Source organism: Colobus angolensis, unplaced genomic scaffold (genome assembly GCF_000951035.1).
Source record: "Colobus angolensis palliatus isolate OR3802 unplaced genomic scaffold, Cang.pa_1.0 Scaffold369, whole genome shotgun sequence".
Lineage (NCBI taxonomy): Eukaryota > Metazoa > Chordata > Mammalia > Primates > Cercopithecidae > Colobus > Colobus angolensis.
In genome coordinates this window covers 1,202,597-1,217,005 of record NW_012117032.1, presented here as the reverse complement: position 1 = coordinate 1,217,005, position 14,409 = coordinate 1,202,597, and the positions used below count along the sequence as shown (strand labels likewise).

Genomic DNA, 14,409 nt, shown 5'->3' with positions numbered 1-14,409 from the left:
CAACATCAAGTATCCTTTATGTACAAACATATGCATGTTTCAGCCCTGGACAGATAGTATTCTTGAAAAAGATAGTAGTTATATTATTTCAGAACTCCGAATTGATATTTTTATGTTCATATGAGAATATTTTAAGTTGCAATATAAATATTTATGTATATTTGAATATCTAAAAGAAAATTTCTTGTAAAAATTGTGTTGTATCTTAAATGATAAATATACCTATGAAAGTCTTCACAGCAAACTATGCCTTAAAGCATATTTTTAATGTAAATGAAGTAATCTCATTTCTACGATGAGATATTCCAACCTGTATTAAAATTTTATTATTGAGTTAATAACCCTACATTACATTCTCACGGTTTCTTGAAAATAAAGTGCAGTAGATGTTTCTTGTAAAACATCTCATAAAGGTGTTAAGATCCTTGCAATTTTAAAAACTTAGCAGATAGCGTTTCAGAAGAGGTAAGATCATGGTGTATTTAACTAGCTAGTTTCACCAAACATTGTTATCTTTTCAGACATTAAAAGAAAGTGATTATTCATAGCTTTGTGACCAAAGTTTTAAAAACAATTACTGTTTAAAAGAGCAAACAAATCTCCCTACTGAGATGTATGCTAAAATGTGTTTTTAAAACACTTGAATAATTAGGCCCTTATTCATGTACACCTTAGACTATTTGCACCATCTAATCTTGGATAAAATGGAACACTGGCATTTTTTTCATTTTGATATATCTAATGAGATCTGTAAAGCGATCAACAGGTGTTTTGTATTTGGATAGGGAGGTTATGTAAGTTATTAGTAGGAAAAATAAAATGTGTTTTTCAGAATTTTCCAGTGAGCCCGAGTGTCCTCACCTTTGTTTAGCCCTTTTGCATTGATCTTCCAGACTCCTCTCCTACCACCAGTCCAGTTTTGCTTGGAGTAGATTGTGTTCTCTTTTGGTTCTAAAACAGACAGACCTCCCTCTGGATACAGATTAGCTCTCGATCATCTAGTAAGGGAAACAAGAGCTGAGTCACACAGATGCCAGACTTGGTTTGGCTGGACCTGGACCTAAGTCCATGCTAAGGCTACTCATGGCTGAGGAACCTCAGAAGCAGAGGTGGCCATGGATATGGCACTTGTTTCTCCTTCCACTGAACTGCATAGCAGTCACATTAGTAATACAGTAATTTTGCAACAAAAACCAAGCTATTAGTTGAGTAACTTCTAAATAGTGACCTATTCTAAACCCTTGCCCCGCTTTTTTTGACATAGGGGCTCTGTCACCCAGGCTGGAGCCAGGTATTCTAACCCTTTTTTGAAGTGTATTTTAAGCAGGTGAAATGAGAGTTGATACATGCGGTGAATGAAGTTTGTAATTTGGGATTTAAACATCAGCAACTTCTTTGTCAAATTTCCATGTTACTGTGGCTTATTGATTCTAAGAATGCATCTTTTTAGATGTTTTAATTATCTTTAGAAGATTATTTTCATGTTTGTTCCATGCAGTAATAAACTGCTTGGCTAAGTTGAGTGAACTCATATCTAAAATCTGTGTTACCCTAACTGGAAAGAGAGTATGAAGTTTTAATATGCTATGCTCTTGAGGACGATGGCTATAGGAAGTTTAAAAAATAAACTTAATATAGATCAGCTCTCAAGCAGCTACAGAGAAAACCACAATCCCATAGTCACCATGTAGCCAGACTTGGCTTGCCTGGCAGCAAGCCCTGTTTGTTGTTCTTGTCTCTAAAGTCAAATGAAATAGAGAATATCAGCTTAGTCACAAAGACACAAAGAACAAGGGGGAAGTGACTGGGTCAGAATGGATGAAGGAAAGTGGGTTGATTCTTGGGGAAGCAGGAAATGGATATGAAGACAGGTCAGGAACCAAGTTTAGACTTCAGTTGGGTGGCGTAGTTGACCTAATAGACGTAAAAACATCAGCTTGGCATAATGCTTATCCAGAAACCTGAAACCAGGAGCAGTCATTATTATGGTGCTGGAATCAAGTTAAGTAATAGTTACTTAGGAAATGTTCCAACCGTTGCGGAGTCTCATGTCAATTCCTGTTTGGGACAAGGCTCGATACAAGGGCTAAGGAAAGAGGAAGCAAGCAGTGTCTACTGGAAAGTGGCCATTGAAGCCACTCTGCACCCAGTCTCACCAGGAACAGACTAGCAGGAAGTTAACACTGCATATTCTCTCTTTCAAAATTGGTGTAATGAGTTAACCCAGACTAGTTTTGTGTGTGTTCGTTTTTAACTCTGGTTTCAGCAGATCTTTCTAAATTCAGAGCCATGCCCATTCTAACAAAATACTGCATACATTTTACAGAATAAGTTACGTATCTATACAGATGAACAATTAGTCCTTCATGAGCTCATGCATTCTAGAAGGCATCTTTTTAGAGAGGCTTTTGGAGAAAGGAGCACCGTGACTCAGAGTCCTCAGAAGAAGTGGTCTGTGAGGTGGTTACTATGGTGCTCTTCAGATCCCTGAGGGCAAAGGGAAGTACACTCACACACCCAGAAATCTGGGAGACGCCTGGAATCACCTGTGAATTTCTTTTCAAGTATCTTTTTTAGTCTAAAAATTCATGGTCATTTTACGTTCTACTTTTTATCATTTCTCTTTGTTTTAATGTAAAAATAATGGCTCTTTCCCTCCTCAATCTGAGTAAAACTGAAGCCCCCAGATGCATGTGCCAGGCATCCTGTAACTTTGTAATATACCATTAAGTACCCCCAAGGGCACACATAATCAATTTGAAGAAGTGATGATGGGCCAGGCACGGTGGCTCATGCCTGTAATGCCAACACTTTGGGTGGCTGAGGTTGGAGGACTGCTTGAGGCCAGGAGTTCAAGACCAGCCTGAGCAACATGGCAAGACCTTATCTCTTTGAGGAAAAAAAAAGAAGCGATGATGTAAAGAAATTGCTCAGTTTATACAGGATACATTTTCTTAAAGTCAAAATTTGCAGATAACTTAGTTTTAGTGTTTGAGGAAATTCTGTATTTGAGCAAACAGAATACTAAGGATTGTTACCCTGCTTGTCATTTTTATCACCTCAAATGCTTGCCAATTTTAAGAAATCTTTTCCCAAGGTTTCTTCAAGGCTTCCCGAATCTAAAATGCAGTTGAGAAAATCATAGAGACACTGTATGTAAATTTAAAAGGAATACTTTATACAAGATTAAAGGTCTTTCTTTGCAGCTCCCTATAAGGTGAGGAAGTTAGAACATTAATGCACATTTCTCAGTAATTATATATAAATATGATTTTTAAAAAAAAATCATAGGGTCTTGCTCTGTTGCCCATGCTGGAGTGCAGTGGTGCAATCATAACTCACTGCAGCCTCAACTTCTTGGCTCACAGGAAGCTCCCACCTCAGCTTCGTGAGTAGCTGAGACTCCAGGTGAACAAGAGCCTGGCTAATTTCCGAAAATGTATGTAGAAATGGTCTTGCTATGTTACCCAGGTGGATCTCGAACTTGTGGCCTCAAGCAGTCCTTCCGCGACAGTCTCCCAAAGTGCTGGGATTACAGACGTGAGCCACTGCACACAGCCATAAATACGATTTTATGTAGAAAAATAGTACTACACTTTGACTCTCAGGTCCGTGTTTGGTGTAAAAAGTGAGTTCAGACCAACTCATTCAGTTAATAAACTTACTTAGTTGTATGAACATCCCACGTTAGGGATCACTTAGCCTTTTATAACACCGGGAATGTATAGTAGTTTAAGAGAATTTGACTAAAAGTTGTATATTGAGAAATAGTACATATATGTGTATATTTATTTTACTATTAAGCTGAAATGTTCTGCTTCCTATAGCATCATAAGAAAGGGAGGCAGTGTAGACTGCCTCTGTATGAGACACAATCTGTAGGATCCACAGTTCATTGTCTGATCCCTCTGCCTGTCCAGCCTTATCTTCTGCTCTGGGGCCCAACAGTCTCCAGCCTCAGCAACCTTTCATAGTGAGTTTGCTGATATGCCACACAAGTGTTATTCTTGTCTCCTTCCTGCTGTACCTGCTATTAGCTCTCCCTAGATGTCCACCTGTTCTCACATGCCTGATTAACTTTGATTCTGCACAGAAATCTTCTCTGGAAAGGCCTCTGTGGGGTCTTGTTATCTGTCCCTCTGCTGCTATGACCTGATTGATCATACCAGCTAAAGGTGTATTGTTTATTTCCCCCACTATCCTGGGAGTTCCTCAAGGGCAGGGACTGTATCTGCCATCTCCGTATGTCCCTTATGTTGGCTTATTGCCTGCCGATTTGTAGATCCTTAATACATGTTCTTTTAAATGAATACTTGCATTTATTTACTTCTTATGAAGTCAGCAGGGAAATATGTTATACACCAGCAGCTTTTACCTTGCAAGGGCAAGGAAATCCAGACTGTGATTGGGATCCTCATTTTTGGAACTGTGTCATTGGGGAGCACGGTGGAGGTGGTGGACTGGGGATAGTCTGCAGGAAGGAAGAAAGTAGGGTGTTACAGAATCTAGGAGCCAGTAGCTTAAGTTGCCATTTCAAGGCAGTACAGGCAGCTATTTGGCAGATGATATATAATACATTGCTATGAACATTGATATGCCTGTTTCTGTGGTAATGTTCTGAGGAAAACATAATAAAGATAGGCCCCATGCAGCTTTTGTGATAGTTACACTTAAACTGTACGTCAAATTGAATTTCTTTTTCTTTAAGATATAATGACATTTTTATGCTCTTATCTAAATGTGTTTGTAATGATTTTCCTCTAAATCAAGAATTCCTTCTCAGCTATGAGTTATCTCACTTTTTCTGAGGGTTGCATAATTTTTTGGGTATTCTTACCAGAAGTTTGATTATAACAAAGTAATTTTTGTTAGCTATATTCTAGAGTGGGCCTGAAAGAGGGAAGGATAATTTTCTTTTAGTTGTGTTTTAGCCAGATTTAACATTCTATTTAATACATTTTTAAGAAAGTTGTAGTACACTAACCATAGAGGTACATATATTAACAATATAAAGTGTCATTTTTTTTCTCCAGTTTCACTCAAATATTTTCTGTTTGCTTAGTGGTAACCATTATAATGATTCAGCCAACAAGTGTTTGTGGAGTACCTCAGCAGTCAGCATATATTGAGGACTATTTAAAACAACATGACAGAGTACTTCTAAGTGTGTTGCTCACTGTGTTAACACCGGGAGGGCAGCACCAGATACTAACATCCTGTAATTTTTTTTTTCAACTTTCTGTAATTTCTGTGAACAAACCTCCTTCCTGTGTGCAGAAGTATAAAAGGGTATTTTTGCTTATCTGCTGTTAAAAAAAAATGGTTGCATTCTTATGTAGAAATAAACAATGATATTTAAAATGTATTAAAATTGCATTACAATGCTGTTTATTCTATGCTGAACTTAACCTAAGCACTGGTATCTCAGTTCCCATCCTAGCAGATTTAATTACTGAAGCACCTTACAAGAGTCCTCCATAAATTCATTGACAAAATAATTGTTACGTGCCAGGCAATCATTTGTTCATTTGTTCATCCTTTTAATGAAACCATTTGTTGAGCATCTACACTTTCCAGTGCACTGCGCTTAGGATATCCGAGGAGAAACAGCAGCAATCCCTCCTCTCTAGGAGGTCATAGTCTCATGGAAGACATAAGTAAGCAAATAATTATAACAAGGGACACCTAATTGAAACAGGGTGTAGTAGAGTTGGCATTGAGTTGAGTCTTAAAAGGAATCAGGCATATTGCACCAGATAAAAAGCAAGAAAAGCATGAAGAAAAGGGTTCCAAGCACAGAGAGAAGCATGTGTAAAGTCACAGACAGATGAAAGCATGTCACATGCACGAGGTGCAGACACTCTGGCATGGGTGAAACATGGAGTGTGAGGAAGCCAGTGTGCAAAGTTGGGGATGCCTTGTTGGACATTCTGAGGAGTTTGGTGTCGGGTTGAAGGACACCTGGGAGGAGGCTGACAGACTGAAGCTGGAGTGTGAGCAGGTGGAGTAAACCACACTGAGAAACCATCCTGACAGCATAGGAGGAGTGCATCGAGGGAAGCAAGACCAAAAGCAAATTTCCGGTGCAGCCGAAGCCTTCCAGGGGAAATGGGACGCAGGTCAGTCCAGGGTAGTGGAGCTCGATGGAAGAGAACCGGCTGCAGTGAATCAGAGACTGTGAATCAAAGACTGTTACGGAGCCTTGGGGAGCAGACAGTCCTGGGCAGGGGGGAGCACAGGAAGGAACATCGTCTCTAAGAAGGTCTGTGTTACAGCCTCCAGCATTATCTTCATAAGTAATTAGTTACCCTACTGAACTCATTTCATAATTTGATAATTTAGAGAATGAGCTATTTTATATCTGTAGAACAAATTTTTACCAATTTCATAAAATTCAGTATTGCTGCAGAGTGCCTTTAATCATTGACCAAAGGCATTTTCTGACCCCAAATTTGTTTCTGTCAACTACTTGCATCCTAAATTACTCACACTTATTAGCTCTTTATTTCCTGTCCCATCAGTGTTCAGTAGATTGTATATATCCCCATTTGTTGTCCTGCTTTGCTGATGTGTACTGACTATGTTGGTAGCATGTCCCATTATTAGCCAGTATTATCGGTGTCAGTTTTTCTTTAAACTCTGGTTGACTGTTGATGTAACCATTATTTATAATTGAAAAAGAAAAAAAAAAACCAAAACAAAGCAAAAAAAGAGATGACCGTTTTCTCTAATATTAATATTGAGGCTAAGTAAATTAATGTACATCTACTAGAAGTAGTATGGGGCTATGAAAGGTGGTAGTATGTTAGGGCATTCAGGCTGCTATAACAACATGCCTTAGACTGGATAATTTATTAACAACAGAAATTTCTTGCTCACAGTTCTAGAGGCTGGGAAGTCCAAGATGAGAGTGCCAGCAGATTTGGTTTGATGAGGCGCCATTTCTCATAGGTAGTTCCTTCCATGTGTGCTTGTCTGGTGGAAAGAGTGAACGAGCTCACTGGGTCTGTTTTATGAGGCCACCAATCCCATTCATGAGGGCAAAGCCCTTATGACCTAATCTGCTCCCAAAGGCCCCACTTCTTAATACTGTCACATTGGGGATTAAGTTTCAGCATATGATGAAAATTTGGGGAATAAACATTCAGACCATAGCAGATGGGAATAAAGGTGGGGAAAATGGTTGCAGTAGAGCAATAGAAGAGTAAGTGAAATGTAATGAAATTGCAGCTACGTTTGAGATTTTTAAGACTTTTAAAAATTATATATGAATAAGGCTATAAGAAAAAAAACCAGAATGCTAAAAAACAAAACAAAAAAAACAGAATGCTAACCCTGGTTGTGTTAGGGTGATAGATTTAAGGATGTGTTTTCTGAGCTTTTCTTTTTGCTCAGCTTTTTATGGATAATGTGGTTATAATGCTCTCGTAATAAAATATGATTATTTACAATGGCAATATAATTTTTTATTGCTATTATTTGGAAGCAACAGTATGAAACATTTTGTGTGAAAGCATTGTGTTGTTGGAAGTCTATTGAAAATATATTTATCCAAAAATACAGGTTTTCATTTTACCCAATCTCTACCCTTCCCCAATCCATACTAGATTTAAGTTCTTTGAGAATTTTTCCAGATAAAAGGAAGATTTTGTCTACTTTTAAGATCCTGAAGTTCTTGAGTATAATCTCCCTCCTCCCTTTTTTTTAAAGGACTGAAGAGAGAACAAAACAATTCCCCTTTTGATCATTTCTGTAAGCACTTTTGAAACTTACAATAAGGTACTAATTCAGCCAGATAATTGAATGCTCTCCACCCCATACTATTGAACCTATAGGTTCTGCATTCTCATATCTAGAGCGCTGACCACTCCATTTCTCTTGCGTATGGTGAGCCTTCTCCACCTAGGTTCCCTACTCCCTGAACACAAGGGCAGCCCCGCTTTTTACAGTACACCTTACTTAAGTTTTACATCAGTTTTGTGAGAAAGGAGGTATCATTTCCACTTACAGGTAAAACCTGATTTTTGTTGTAATCACCATGACCTTTTTGTGATATTTCTTTCAAGTTAAATTAGGCAGGACCTGTTGGAGAGTCCAGATGTTGATGCCTTGAGGGTAGGATCCATACTTGACTCAGCCCCTTTTTTTGACACAAATTAGGCAGGTTTACCTGCTCGTGTAGCTTTTGCCAATTTCTTATTCAGCTTCTTTTGAAATATCTTCTCATTTTGAGTGTGTTTTACCTGCCTTTTCCTCATTTTACATGTTCTTTTCTTTGCTTGTTTTTTTGTTTTTGTTTGTTTTCTGTTTTGTTTTCTTGAGACAGGGTCTTGCTCTGTCTCCCAGGCTGGAGTGCAGTGGCGTAGTCTCTGGTCACTACAACCTGCACTTCCCGGAATCTCTCTTTTTTTTTTTTTGGTGAGATGGCGATTTACCGTTGTTGCCCAGGCTGGAGTGCAATGGCGCGATCTCAACTCACTGCATCCTCCGCCTCCCAGGTTCAAGTGATTCTCCTGCCTCAGCCTCCCGAGTAGCTAGGATTACAGGCATGTGCCACCATGCCCGGCTAATTTTGTATTTTTAGTAGAGACGGGGTTTCACCATGTTGCCCAGGCTGATCTCGAACTCCTGATCTCAGGTAATCTGCCTGTCTCGGCCTCCCAGAGTGCTGGGATTACAGGCATGAGCCACTGCGCCCTGCGCACCTCCTGGATTCAAGCGATTCTCATGTGTCAACCACCTTGAATAGATGGGATTACAGGCATGTGCCACCACCTGGTGAGATGAGGTTTCACCATGTTGGCCAGGCTGGTCTCGAACTCTTGACCTCAAGTGATCCACCCAACTCGGCCTCCCAAAGTGCTGGGATTACAGGCGTGAGCCTCTGTACCCAGCCTTCTTTGTTTTTAGTTTTGTTTTAAGAAATTCCTTTAAAGTTCATTTTAATGTTTGAGCTGTAGTTCTCATGGCATGGAGATTTTGTGAGCAATAAGAAAATCTATTAGGATTTTTTAGTTAATGCTTGATTTTAAATGTGGAGGTAAACTTCAGTGGAAAATATGAGAAGAATATAGAACATGGATTTTCTGTGTTATTCAAAGAAAATAAAAAAATTTTTGCATTTAGCAAAATCTATTTTAAATGTTTATGGCAAAGTAACAGATAAGCCTCCTTTTCCACATTTGTCTAGTATATTATAATGAATGATCAGACTGATTTGCATGCAAAGGGTAGGGGTATAGAACTCCATGAAGAACTTCTCTAGACCATCTCTTTCTTGTTTGTGCTTGTTCCTTTTTCAGTGTGTGGATCTGAGCTGTAATGAGCTCAGCGAAGTCACATTACCAGAAAACCTGCCTCCCAAACTGCAGGAGCTAGACCTGACCGGAAATCCTCGCCTTGTCCTCGATCACAAAACCCTGGAACTACTGAAGTAAGTATTCTGTAAAGCACTGTATCCCCATCATTGTCCACTGGCAGTGGGCTTCATATCTCAGTGAAAATGGGAAACAAAACATGAAGCATCATTGACTTGTTAGCTGTGTTAACACACATAACAGGATATATATACAAGATGCAGGGAAGCAATGAACGACCAAGATGTAACTTAAATCTCAGTAGTCACTGATAACGTGGTTGTGGCAGTTAATGCAAATGTTAAGGAAGGATTTTTAAAAAGATGTAGGGAAAACTAACAGTGTGGCACTGAAATCCAGGTTTTTTTAAATAAGACTGAGGATGTGGAGTAGTTAGATCCTACCAGCAGTTAGATCTTCACGGTATGGGAAAGAGTTCATTGATGCTGTTTCATTCTTGATATTGATAAAGAATTAGTGGTTGGAGTTTTCTATGTAAAAGCTTAAAGGTCTGCAGTAGGAAAAATATCTTAATAAGAATGTTCATCATAGAACTCTAAATGTCTATTAAGAAATAAATAATGTTCCACAATTGAATATTACAAAGCCATTTAAAATTATTTAGAGCTATATCGCTAACTCAAGAGATCTTTACAGTATATTAAGTGAAAATATTAATAAAATTAACAAAGAAGTTCTATAGTATAATTCAATTTTTGCAATATAAATTTGTGTGCATTGGGTATATGTACATGTATATGCATACACACACCTAGAAAATGCCTGAAAGGATATATACCAAAAGTTAAAGCGGTGTTATTCTCTGGATAATAGTATTATGGGTAGTGTTTATTTTCTTCTTTAAACTTTTCTGAATTTTCAGAATTTTTTGTGGTATATCAGATCAGTAGTAGTTTTAAACATTGTCATACATTAGTCATTATGCATGCCATATATATTTATTCAATGTTGGAATATTTGTTGCTGAAAGTCATTTTCCATTATTTTAGGAAAATCAGTAAAAAACAGTAGATATTTGGTAAATGGTCCATTAATACTATCCTAGGCTGTAGTGCAAACCAAAGTTTGAAAAGCACTTAAAGTGATTCCTGGATAGAATTGGCCTAATTAGTGCCTAATTTGTTGGCATTTTAAGTACTTGATGAGAAAATTAATTTCGATGCATAGTTGAAAAACACTGCCTGAGTGTCCTGAGGAAGGCGTAGAGAACGAGGCTCTCTCCATTATTGATCACGTGTATGAAACCTTGGCCTAAACCCCTCCATCTGTCCAGACCTATGAGAAAAAAAATGGCCTACATGATCTTTAAGGTGCTTTTTAAATTCAAGAAGAAAATGGATTATCAAAATAGGTCATCTTTAAACAGATAGCTGTTGAGTATTTTTTACATGTAGAATACAGAAATTTTTGAGCATTCTTTACAAATAAAATTTAAAAATAATTGCACCAAAATGTGTTAATAAATGGAAGTAGCCACTTAGAGGAAAATTAAGGTTGCATTCTTATATCACATCAAAATCCAGCTGAAATAGTTGAATCTGTAAAATTAAATGATTCTCAAAAGTATTAAGAAATCATATGAATATCTTCACAAGTTAGAAAAAGACTTTTTAGGCCAAGAAATGAAGGGAGTAAGTGGCAAGAAAAGAAATCAGTACATGTAGATTGGTTTCAATATTTACATTGCATATATTTACATGTAAATATACTTTTTATACATTAAAGTGTTAAATGTCTATGTCCTATTTCAGAAACTCTCAAGAATAAATACAAATGGCAAATGACAAACTGGGAAGAAAAATATGAAAAAAGCTTTAATATGCTTACTATAAAGTGTTCTTATAAGATAAGTACTTATAAGAAAAGTATTCAAACAGAAAATAAACAAAGGACATTAACATTTAACAGAAGCAGTACAAATAGTTACATGAAAATATGTTCAAACTTATTAATATATCAAGTAAATACAAAATAAAATACTTGAATAACATTTTCCCCCTCAAACTGGTGCTGCTGAAGGACCGTAATTTGGTATTACACTCTTAAAAGCAGTTGCCGTACTATATCAAGCTTTTTAAAATATTCACGTACTCAGACCAAAGTGTCCTATAGCAAAACACTGTAATATTCTTAAAACGTTACCTTCTGTTTAACATCTGGAAGGTTGTGGATTCTTAATGACTTGGAAGATTTTCCGTATATTATTTGCACTTTTAGAGGGTTGGTTTATTTGTTTTATGTGAGCCGGGTAAGTGCATATGAGGACTCTTCTGTGAGATTGAGCTGTGGTTCACAGAATTCTCTCTGACTCATTTAAAGATATACAAGATGGCCGGGCACAGTGGCTCACGCCTGTAATCCCAGCACTTTGGGAGGCCGAGGTGGGTAAATCACCTGAGGTCAGGAGTTTGAGACCAGCCTGACCAACATGATGAAACCCCGTCTCTGCTAAATACAAAAAAATTGGCAGACAAGGTGGCACATGCCTGTAGTCCCAGCTACTCATAAGGCTGAGGCAGGAAAGTCGCTTGAACCTGGGAGGTGGAGGTTGCAGAGAGCCGTGTTACGCTATTGCACTCCAGCCTGGGCAACAAGAGCAAAACTCCATCTCCAAAAATAATGATATACAAGAGTCAGCATTCAGTTCACTTCAGATAGCTGCTCAGCCACACTGTGTTCAGCTAGACAGAGAAGAAAAATTGCTGCTTCACTAGAAAGAATTATTTGTGTGCTGGGGAGAGGGGGCAGTTAAGAGTTATTTTTTTTTTTCCTTTAATATTCAGGTTAGGAAATTGAATTATTTCTCTGAAGACTTTGTGTTCTGTAAAAATTATAAATGCCTTTATAAATGAGCCTTCACTTTTCCCGAGACTTCAGGATGGTATCTAAGAGCCTTAGGATATGTCTTAAGAAACCTATTGTATTGCATACTGTTTTAGATGGATAAAATTGAGTACCAGGTCATATGGAGAGCAAATAATGGAGAACTGTCCCTTTTTTTGTTAATGTCTCTTTTATTTATAGAATTGAAAACTTTGAAAAAAAGATTTAGTTTAGCTCTAGGCTTATTGTAAAACAAAGTATTAACTTGATTTGGGAATTTTCTATTGACACTAGATTTGTGTTTTTCAGGATAAGATGGAAAGTAAATGTTTGCTAGTAATTGAGAGTAGAAACTTTTCTTTAACCATATATTTTTAAATTTCAGAAAAATTGCCACCAGTTATTTCTAGATTCAAAGGGAATACTAGGTAGATATTGATTTACTTTTTAAAGCTTTAACTGGTTCTTAGGAAAAATATATAGTATTTGTTAGATTTGGGAGTAGTGAGTACCAACAGATAATTTTAATTCTTGTGGTTATGACCAAAACTATGTAGGTGTTGCTTCAGTTGTCAACAGATAGTACATATACTTTTTCTCTTGTTTAAATAATAATGAGGGGGAAACTTAGTGGCAATTTACGAGTAAGAGGACTTACTTCATCTTGTGGTAGCCAGCCTTTTAACAGACTACTTTACATCTGTTAATGACTTCCTGTTTAGGGGCACAGAATGCTTTCTAGAGGCTGATTTTTATTTTTTTTATTTTTATTTTTATTTTTATTTTGAGACAGAGTTTTGCTCTTGTTGCCCAGGCTGGAGTACAGTGGCACAATCTTGGCTCACCACAACCTCCGCCTCCCAAGTTCAAGCGATTCTCCTGCCTCAGCCTCCTGCATAGCTGGAATTACAAGCATGCACCACCATGCCCGGCCAATTTTTTGTATTTTTAGTAGAGACGGGGTTTCTCCATGTTGGTCAGGCTGATCTGGAACTCACGACCTCAGGTGATCCACCCGCCTTGGCCTCCCAAAGTGCTGGGATTACAGGCATGAGCCACCGTACCCGGCGAGGCTGATTTTTAAGAAACGCTATTTGAGAATTTATCCCTTTAGTATTTCTGTCTTGGGTCCTGTTGGATCCATTATGGCATATGAGGGCTGAGGTGAGGTAAGAAATCTCCCGGTTTAAATACATTCAGTTAACTTGTAATTTATTAAATACCCCTCATTTACTTTGTAATTTTATGTATATGTTTTATTTTATGATATTAGTCTTAGCATACTTGGCTGACCTGTGAGGAGAGTATTGGAAGCTCCAGGGAACTGCAAGTCTGTGATAATATTTGGAGGGGTTATATGGACAGAAATTGGATTTGGAGATGAATATTGCAGAATTCTCTCACATTATCTAAATGCACTATAATTGTGGCTTAGGTGTTTTGTTGTTGTTCTTTCTGAGTATTCATGGTGTAAGAATACACCGATCCTAATACTTAAGTTTTGTTTTCTCATGCCAAGGCTGAGAGCTGTCCTTGTCATTCCCAGGAGAGAGCAGTCATCTAATGTAGAATGTGTGAAAGTCTCTAATAGCTGCTTTATGATGCTCATTAAAAGTAATTTTCATGCTCTGTATGTATGCCCCTTGGTTTTCATTACAATGAGTAGCTGGTTCTTGTTGCTGATAAGTATTTCAGACACATTAAACACCGTAAGAAATGGTAAGTACAGAGTGCTTAACAGGTATTTTTTTTTATTTCTCGGATAAAGATAGCAATTTGCACACATTTGGTTTTAATGATTCCCGTTCCCTCCCTGTTTCTCTTGTTAGTAATATCCGCTGTTTCAAGATTGATCAGCCTTCTACAGGAGACGCTTCTGGAGCCCCAGCTGTATGGAGTCATGGTTACACTGAAGCTTCGGGGGTAAAAAACAAGTAAGTCAGATGAAACTTCAGAGGAAGAACTGCCTCCTGCGTGTCTCACTCCTTTAGTTGGGTAGAAAGAAACTCAGTGCTGTAGCACACACTTTTCTCATGTAAAATTTCTTTTGAGTATTCCAAGTTTCCCCAGAGTGAGGCTCCTTCATGACTTATGTTTGAACATTAAGGGAAGGCCCTGTTTGGAATCACATAGTCTCCCTTAGTAGGAGTCGTTGCTAGGATACAAGGTAACTGACACATTATATCTATGTAAGACTCCAGTGTTTGGA

The 14,409-nt window shown here is 37.8% G+C and overlaps 1 protein-coding gene across 1 annotated transcript in view; it reads left to right on the top strand.

The window, feature by feature from the left end:
• The window catches only part of PHLPP1 (PH domain and leucine rich repeat protein phosphatase 1), a 264,871-nt gene that overhangs the window by 233,933 nt on the left and 16,529 nt on the right, over positions 1-14,409 (top strand). Inside the window, exons 13-14 of the mRNA XM_011953596.1 lie at positions 9,303-9,433; positions 14,030-14,134. Of these exons, the coding sequence (XP_011808986.1) occupies positions 9,303-9,433; positions 14,030-14,134 (236 nt within the window). The remainder of the gene's footprint in view (positions 1-9,302; positions 9,434-14,029; positions 14,135-14,409) is intronic.